This window comes from Chiloscyllium plagiosum, chromosome 21 (genome assembly GCF_004010195.1).
Source record: "Chiloscyllium plagiosum isolate BGI_BamShark_2017 chromosome 21, ASM401019v2, whole genome shotgun sequence".
In the NCBI taxonomy this organism is placed as follows: Eukaryota; Metazoa; Chordata; class Chondrichthyes; order Orectolobiformes; family Hemiscylliidae; genus Chiloscyllium; species Chiloscyllium plagiosum.
The window spans coordinates 54,532,632-54,541,997 of record NC_057730.1 but is presented as its reverse complement, the minus strand read 5'-3'; the positions used below and the strand labels follow the sequence as shown (position 1 = coordinate 54,541,997).

General features: G+C 45.6%; 1 protein-coding gene across 1 annotated transcript in view; it reads right to left on the bottom strand.

Moving 5' to 3' along the window:
* Nucleotides 1-7,662, bottom strand: part of si:dkeyp-72e1.6 (transmembrane protein 238-like) — a 21,567-nt gene extending 13,905 nt beyond the window's left edge. Inside the window, exon 1 of the mRNA XM_043712118.1 lies at nt 7,076-7,662. Coding sequence (XP_043568053.1) covers nt 7,081-7,515 — 435 coding nt within the window. The 5' untranslated portion in view covers nt 7,516-7,662 and the 3' untranslated portion in view covers nt 7,076-7,080. The remainder of the gene's footprint in view (nt 1-7,075) is intronic.
* Between the last annotated feature and the right edge of the window lie 1,704 nt (nt 7,663-9,366).

The window sequence follows — 9,366 nt, the reverse complement described above, 5'->3', positions numbered from 1 at the left end:
TTTCTCCCATGCTGCTGTATACCTTAGAAGGGAAGAATATATGTTCCAGATACCCAAAGCGACTTACCTGGGCTACAAAGTGTATAAGACCGGGTTACACCCATTGGAAGATAGTGAGGGTGTCCCAGCTCCCATATACTCCCATGTACTGGAGCTCAGGTCTTTTCTTGGACTAGTGAAGTATTATGAAAAGTTCATACATAACCTGGCCTCCATCTCGGCACCTTTTGCATCAACTGCTTAAAAAGGATCAGACTTGGAAATGGTCACATAGCTAAGCCATAGCTTTTAGGGCAAGTGAAGAAACAGCTATTATCTTAAGAGAGATCTGGTACTGACATGTGATGCCTCCCTGTACAGCATTGGGATGGCATCAGCTCATAGGCATTCCTCTCCATTGGGCCCCCTAATAGCATATTCGTGCAGGATGTTGGCTAATGCAGAACATAAATTCTTCTAGATAGAAAAGGAAGATTTAGTGGTCATATGTGGAATCCTGAAGTTCCAACAATAACTTTACAGACATAAATTTGTAATAATAATGGACAACAAACACCTGCTAGGTTTATTTAAAGAAGATAATGTAGTGCTGCCCATAGTATTAGAGTCCACCTCTGAATTCCGTCTGAAGCTAAGTGCTTATAATTACAAGTTGGAAGACAATCCAGGAGGCCAAGTAGCAAATGCAGATGCATTAAGCCACCTTCTGCTTGCAGACAAACCACCCATGATGCCACCAGTGGATGAGTCCACAGTGGTTTTAAATTTTCTGGACACACTTCCAGTTACAGCTGACAATATCAGTCTTTGGATGCAGAAAGATCTGATCCTGAAACAGCTGGTGGTGATAGGGGAAACAAAGGACCATCACAACCAGAACTGAAATATTTTTGGACCCAGAGAGACTGGATCACAGTAAAGAATAGCATATTATTATGAGGAGCAAGCTTCCAAAATGAAGATGTTGGTGAGAAGTTATGTCTGCTGGCCAGGATTGGATGCAAACATAGCTGTGTTGGTGGGGCAGCACCCAGAGTGCCAACAAGGACAAACATTGATGCCGGCAGCTTCCCCCATATTTGTGGGAATGGCCAGGTAAACCCTGGACTCAGTTATATGTTGTCTGCGCGGGTGCTTTCATGGGCTCAACATTCTTTGTCATTGTGGATGCCCGCTCAAAGTGGTGGGACATACATAGAGTTCATTCATCAAGCACGGGGCGACAATAGAAAACCTGCACGTATCTTTTGCAATACATGGACCCCCAGAAGTGTTGGTCATAGATAATGGGCCATCAGTTACCAGCAGGCAATTTGAATATTTCTTAAAGTCAAATGGTATTTGACATAGGTCAGAAGGACAGCTCCACACCATCCGTTATCTCATCGTCTGGCAGAAAGAGCAGTTCAAACTTTGGCAGGCTTAAAGAGACAGCCTACAGCTTCACTAGATACCAAACTGTCCTGGTACCTATTTGATTATAGGACCACCCCACTACTACAAGGATAGCTCCATTAGAATTGCTAATGGTAAGACGCCTCGACTCCGGTTAAATCTCATCTTCCCAGACCTGGGGTGGAGGTGAAACACCAGGAACACCAACGCTGGACACAAGACTCTACTCCCAGTTTACTTCTGGAAACAAAGTTTGGTGTAGGAACCATAGGAATGGCCTTGTTATGGATAAGAGACATGGTTGATGTGATATCAAGTCCAGTGACGTATAAAGTCTGGGTCGGTGTGATGGTCCTGATTAGGCATGTGGATCATATGAAAGCTGCAAACTCACAAACAGTGCAGTAGCAAAACAAGCTCAGCTCCTCAAAAGCCTTTCCAACTGTTTTAGAACCCATGAGTTCTCCTCCTCCAAGCGTTGAAGAGACCCCAGAATCTGAGATGGACATGGTAGATGTTGCTGTCTCGATGCCTTTGCTACCTGAAGAAAAGACTGAATTTCTTCCAAGATGCTCTGAGCACAGAGGTGAGTTACTGTATGTTACGCATTGTCCGTATTAGAGGCAAAGTTGAAGGAACCTGACCCGGTGCTAAAATGCTCTTTGATGAGAAGGGCACTGCTTGTCACTGGCCACTTGGATGTTTCTTTGCTTCCTGGTGGTGGAAACTGAATAAAGATTCATGCACCTTGTGTCTTTCACTGCATCTCACACCTGCACACACACATGGTTGCTGGGGATAAAATAAGCACTACCGCAGTTAGGCGGTAGTGTGGGAGTAATTTTTTTAAAAATAAACAGCAGTGGCAGACAGCCTATTCAGTCTGACAGCTGGCTCTGAGGAACTAGATCAATGTCAAGGACTCTCTGCGTGTAAATAAAGGGTGACTTGGTGATGGGATACCAGCCTCTGCAGAGTTATTTCAGTTTCCCTTCTGCAGTCCCTGTCTGCTAACACTCACTTCTCCCTGCCCCACACTCCAATGCACTGACCCCCAAGTCTGAGACGTATTTGTGACTCCATCTCTGTCTTCTCACTGACTCAGTTTGAATCGCATCTTTCTTTCTCCATCAGGCACCTCTGTAACACCTAGGAATGCTGCCAGCACACTGGGCAACAATGAAGATTGTGGAGGGGAGGGTGTACTGCAGGATACTGGAAGTTTCCTGTCTTGTCCCCATCTCCCTACACTTTTACAAGAAGTAATAGCTATCAGAAAACCAATTCACGTCATTTTCTTCAACAGCATTTTACCAGACTGCAATGTCTACCAGACAGTAATTATATGATTACTTGTATGCCAAACAGTAAAACAGCTTCCAATCTCCTGAGCTAAACAATCTCCCAACCAATGGGTCAGTACTAACCTTTCAATCCCGTCACGTCCAGTCATGAATGGTAGTGGATAATTAAACAACTAACAGGGGTGGGGGCACCACAAATATCCCCATCTTCAATGATGGAAGAGCCCAAAACATCAGTGCAAAAGACAAGGCTGAAGCATTCGCAGTAATCTTCAGCCAGAACTGCCAAGTGGATGATGAATCTCAGCCTCCTGTGGAGGTCCCAAGTATCACAGATGCCAGCTTTCAGGCAAAGTGATTAGCTCCAAATGATATCGAGAAACAACTGAAGAAAACTGCAAAGACTGTGGGCCCTGCCAATATGCTGGCAATGGTACTGAAGGCTTAGGCCCCAAAACTAGTCATGCCCCTAGTCAGGTTGTTCCAGCACTGTTACAACACTGGCATCTACCCAACATTGTGTAAATTTACCCAGTTATGTCCTGGACACAAAACAAAGGACAAATTCAACCCAGCCAATTGTATCACCATAGTCTTACCAGACCATAGGGGCTGTTCTCTCATTAGGGAGAGAAGCAACTAGTGCTGATTTAACCTGAGGTCCACCAGAGCACAGGTGAGGAAGGAGGTTGAGAAGGAGAGTCCTTCATGGTAACCTCAAACCAGGGATGGGAATTGAACCCACACTGTTAGTATTACATTGCTCTGTAAACTAACATTCCAGCCAACTGAGCTAAACCAATTTCCCAATTCAACCAATTACCACATCATCAGCCTACATTCGTTCATCAGTGATGGAAGAGATTATCAACAGTGCTATCAAGCAGCAGAAATCACCTGCTCACGATGCCCAGTTCGGGTTCCTCCGGGTTCGCTCAGCTCCTGACTTCATTACAGTCTTGGTTCAAACATGGACAAGAGTTGAATTCCAGAAGTAAGGTGAGAGTGACAGCCCTTGACATCAAGTCTACATTCAACAGAGTGTAATATCAGGGACCCCTAGAAAAACTGGAATCAATGGGAATCAGGGAAAAAACACTCCACTGGTTGGATCATACTTTGCATTGATGAAGATGATTGTGGTTGTCGGATGTCAATCATCTCAGTTCCAGAGGACACTTGGAGGAGATCCTCGAAGTAGTTCAAAACTGCTTCAGCTGCTTTATCAATGACCTTCCTTCATCATAAGGTTAGAAGTGGGGATGTTTGCTGATGATTTCACGATGTTCAGCACTATTGATGATTCTTTAGGTACTGAAGCAATCCATGTCCATAAGCAAAAACACTTAGATACTATCCAGGCTTCAGCTGATAAGTGGCAAGTAACATGCATGCTGCACATGCGCCAGGCAATGACCATCTCCAAGAAGAGAAATGTTCTTGATGCTCAACGTCATTACTGTTGCTGAATCCCTCAATATCAAAATCCTGGGGGTTACCATTGAGCAGAAACTAAAATGGGACCAGTCATACTGATACAAGAGCAGGTGATTGTAATGTTTAATTTTTAACTTTGTTCCTTATTTCTTTCTACCTTGTTCTTAAGTTTTTGTACCTAGTTACCTGTGCCTAAGAAGGCACTATGTGTGGCAACAATGAAAACTTTTCACCGTACTTTTGTACCTGTGTGTGTGATAATAAAGTCAAAATCTAAAGGTTGAAAGTTAGGAATTTTGTGATGCGTAACTCATATCAAATCCCCAAAGCTTGTTCACCATCTACAAGGCACAAGCCAGAAATATAGTAGAATACTCCCTACTTGCTTGATTGAGTACTTGACACCATCCAGAACAAAGTAACTGCTTGACTGGCCCCCATTCTCTCACTTCAACATTCACTCCCTCCACCATCAACACAAAATGGCAGAAGATACACTGCAGTAACTCCCCAAGGTTCCCCTGACTACACCTTCCAAACCTGCCACCACTACCAACTAGAAGGACAAGGGCAGTAGAGACAATGGGAACATCATCCCCATCTGTTCCCTCTCCAAACATACACCATCCCTACTTGGAACTATTTCACTGTTTCTTCATTATCACCAAGTCAACAACTTGGAACTCCCTCCCTTACCACACAGTGGGTATACCGAAACCACATGGATTGGAGTGTTTCTAGAATGTAGCTCAACACAAGGATTCTGGGTAATCCAAGATGGAGGACAGGAAAAATTTCTGGCTGTAACAGCTGCTCCTTTTTTGAGGTATTTTAGGTGCTGGAGGTGATTTCCTCGAATTCCAGGAGCTGCAATTACTGTTTTATATGCTGTTGCATTGTTTTGGAACTTTGGGGGGAAAAAAAGTCAAGACAACAGCTGGGTAGCACGGTGGCTCAGTGGTTAGCACTGCTGCCTCACGGCACCAGGGTCCCAGGTTTGATTCCAGCCTCAGGTGACTGTCTGTGTGGGTTTCCTACAGGTGGGCTCCTGTTTCCTCCCACAGTCTAAAGATATGCAGGTTGGGTGAATTGGCCATGCTAAATTGCCTGTAGTACTAGGTGCATTAGTCAGGGGTAAATGTAGGGGAATGGGTCTGGTGGGTAGCTCTTCGGAGGGTCAGTGTGGACCTGTTGGGCCGAAGGGCCTGTTTCCACACTGTAGGGAATCTAAAAAACAGCAGTTTTAAAAGGAAGAAGCACATGGTGAGGACAGCGCAGGAGAGAGAGAGAACCTGCACAGTTACTGTCTTTGCTGTTTTTGAATTAATGTATCTGCCAGAGGAAGTGGTGGAGGCTGGTACAATTGCAACATTTAAGAGGCATCTGGATGGGTATATAAATAGAAAGGGTTTGGAGGGATATGAGCCGGGTGCTGGCAGGTGGGACTAGATTGGGTTGGAATATCTGGTCGGCATGGATGGGTTGGACCAAAGGGTCTGTTTCCATGCTGTACATCTCTATGACCATCTTCTCAACAGCAATTTGGCATGAACAAGAAATCTGGAGCAGTCAGTAATGCTCACATCCCATGAACCAATAATAACAGGGAAGAGATAAAACAGAATTGAACCAGACATTGACTGTAATAACCTATTCCTGTTGTAGTGAATGAGATGGAAATAATTCTCCCTCAGCACTAATACTCCAAATACAACTGATTTCAGCATAAATCACCTGGAAGCATAAGTCCAATTAAAATTCCTCAAATCAATTAACTGTCCATTCTGGGTCACATCGTAGTGAAAGCTGAGGGAGCAGTTGTGTGAAGCATTCATGGTCATGAGGGAGTCAATCATGACTGGTCAGGATAGGATGGTGGGGAGTGGGGTTTAAACTGTCCAAACCACTGATATCCCACCATTCTCCTGCTTCTCCACTACCCCCACCCCACCATCTCTAATTGGGTGGCAGATGCATCTTCCATAAGACCACAAGATTGACATTGGGGAGAGGGGTGTGGCATCTGGAGGCTGCCCAGAAGGTTCCAACTCTAAAGCCTGAAGATCTCCTGGGTGATCATTCTCAGGGTGATCATTCCTGTGAAATCTGGGAGAAATGAACCAGATATTTAAATAGAAACAATCCAGCAAGGCAGGAAAACGGCACTAAAACATTGGGTGAGCCAGTACAGACCCGGTGGGCTGAACAGCTTCCTTCCATGGTATAATAATTCTGGGATAATGGGCCTGTGGTCTCAGATCCTAATGGCACCTGTAAGTATGCATCAAACTTTGTCATTGCATTTGCTAGAAAAATGGAAGAGAGTGTAAATATATTTAGGTCCAGGTTGTACTCACAGGAGCTGGTAAGTTTGTTCTCACACGTTTCGTCACCATGCTAGGTAACATCATCAGAGAGCTTTAGATCATTGTGAGGAATTAACTGGGTTACTGGGAGGCAGTGGTTGTTAGCTGAATAATTGTGCCCTTTGTAACGCATGTCTTTGTAAGTGTTTTGTTAAAACTATGTGTGGTCTCTGGTTTGTGATTGTATCTGATCACTTGTCACTCCTTTGTGATGTCAGGAACAACTTGTAGGGGGGGGGGGGGGAGAGAGATAGTGTCCACTCCCCTCTCTCTTAAGTATGGCTCAATGTAGAGAAACTTTCACTGCAAAACCCTCTCTTTATCTTTCGTTCTGTCTTATTTAGGAACCTTGCAGGGACCCTGTCTGGTGGAGATATATTTTAAATTAACAGTAGGATTGCAGATTCAGCTGACTGGAAAAAGTTGTCTCTTTCAGTTACTCAACCAACAACAGTCAAACAAGCTCCCAAACTGCTTTCCCAAAGGGCAGGGCTGGTTAATGATTAGCTTTTAAGTAAATACACTGATGTTTCGGCTTAGCTTGGGAGAGCTGAAAGAAGAGGATTGAGTTACCTGGTTTAGAGAGGGGTGTTGGCTGTGTCCACCGTACTCTCACTCTGCTCAGAAGTGACCTCGGCGCTCACTGCGTGCGAGAGGGTCTTCACCTCGGTGGTGTTGGAGGCTTGGTGCCTGCTGGACCTGGACCTGCGGGAGAACCTGCGGAAGCTGCTGGAGATGCGGCTGGACCAGCGGTGCAGGAAGCCCATCCTGTCCTTCAGGCCCACGTCGTCCTCCAGCTGCTGCTCGGGCACCTCGATGTTGCCCGTGTACCAGAAGATCCACCAGACCAAGCTCAGGAAGATGACGATGGAGCCGGCGTAGATCAGGAAGTCGTAGAAGAAGATGTTGGCGAAGACGCCGATGAGCAACACCGTGAGCCCCACCGCGTCAAAAGCCACCGCCAGCCAGAAAGCGCAGGCACAGCGCCCCAGGGCAGCGTGCAGTAGCGCCATCGCGCCCCTTCCCCTTCCCTGGCACTGCCTCCCTCTGTCCAGGGGCAAGGCACTGCCCAGCTCCGCCCGCACTCACCTGGGCTCCCTGCACCTGGCACACGTCAGCCCTGGAGGCGGGCTCCACCTGTCTCTGTCCCTCCCACAGCCAGGCTCTCCTAACTCAACCTGCTCACACATTTCATGACACCCTCGCTCCTCCAAGGGAGGGAGCTGAGACTTGAAGGTAGGCCTCCTGGCTCACAGGTAGGGGCACTACCCCATCAGCCCCTCCTTGGTAACCTGACACCAGCACAGAGAACGCTGGGGAAACAAGGAACTTGAAACGTAACACAAAACAAAGTTAAAAATCGCACAACAACAGGTTATAGTCCAACAGGTTTAATTGGAAGCACCAGGAGGGGGCTCCCCCTGTCTCTGTCCCTTCCACAGCCAGGCTCTCCGAACCCAACCTGCTCTCAGATTTCATTACACCCTCCCTTCATCAGGTGGGTGTGGAGTGCACAGTTGTAGCCACCTGATGAAGGAGCAGCGCTCCGAAAGCTAGTGCTTCCAATTAAACCTGTTGGACTATAAACTGGTGTTGTGTGATTTTTAACTTTGTCCACCGCAGCATCTCCAAATCATACTCAAAACAAGACATTGCTGGGGAAACTCAACGGGCTGGCAGTATTCATGTAGAGAAAGCAGAGTTCTGAAGGAGGGTCATTGGACGTGAAACGTTAAACACGTGATGAGTTTCCCCAGCAAATGTCTTGTTTTGTGTAACATTTCAAGTCCCCAATCATCTGCTGAGTTTCTCCTGTAATTTCTGTTGTTAACATTTCCAGCGTCTTTGTTTAGTTATTTCTGTTTTCACCGCCTCCTTTCCAGCGCCGTGTTTTTGCTTTGAAAACACTGAAATCAGCCCTAAAGGAATTCCGTGGAGAGAAAACAAGAGTTTTCGTTTCGAGTCCAGTGATCCTTCTTCAAGCGTGTAAGCGTTAAAGCTGGGTTCTCTGCACAGGTGCCGCCAGACCTGCTGAGTTTTTCCAGTAATTTCTGTTTTTGTTTCGGATCTCCAGTTCTTTGTGACGCAATTCAATTCTAATCTAATTGTCTCCTCAAACCAGAATTGATAGCAAATAAATGAATTTCCATCAAGGATTGGACCCAGTTTGACGAGCTGTTCCATTGAATGAGCTGCTTTTTCCCCCCTCACGTGACTGGGTTTTCACTCGAAATACAAATCGAAATGTTTTTCCTACTCAGTTTACTGAAAGTTACGGATTTGTTGATGGATTGTGCAAACTGACTGTTAGCTCCCAATTCAGCCGGTCAGACAACACTTAGCGTTCGTGTGAAATTCTGAGGGGTTTTTTTCAATCAGTGTAAGATTAGCAAGTATTTGACCTGAAATCGAATAAAGGCAAATTGGGTAAAATTTGACAGGATCCAGGTAATAGACTGCGTAGTTCTGCATGCTGCCTGTTCGTACTCTGAGCATTGAACGCTGCCTTCACACACACACACACACACAGCTGTAGCTGAATGTTACTGTGAATAAAGTTAAAAAGCACACAACAGGTTACTGTGAAAAAGCAAAGATCAGGTCATGCAAGTAATTTCAATGTCTCCAACTCTCTGAACTGTAACATGAGAAAAGAAACACCTCTTATTTAACTGATCGCAATCTAGCGACAAAACTACCTCTACACATCCAGTCCAATACCACTCCTTCAGTTTGGAACAGCTAACACTGCTTTCTCTTTCTACAGATGCAGCCAGACCTGCCGAGTTTTTTCCAGCACTTTATGTTTTGATTTCAGATTTGCAGCATCCGCAGGACTTTGCTTTTGTTGTATATTCTCCTGG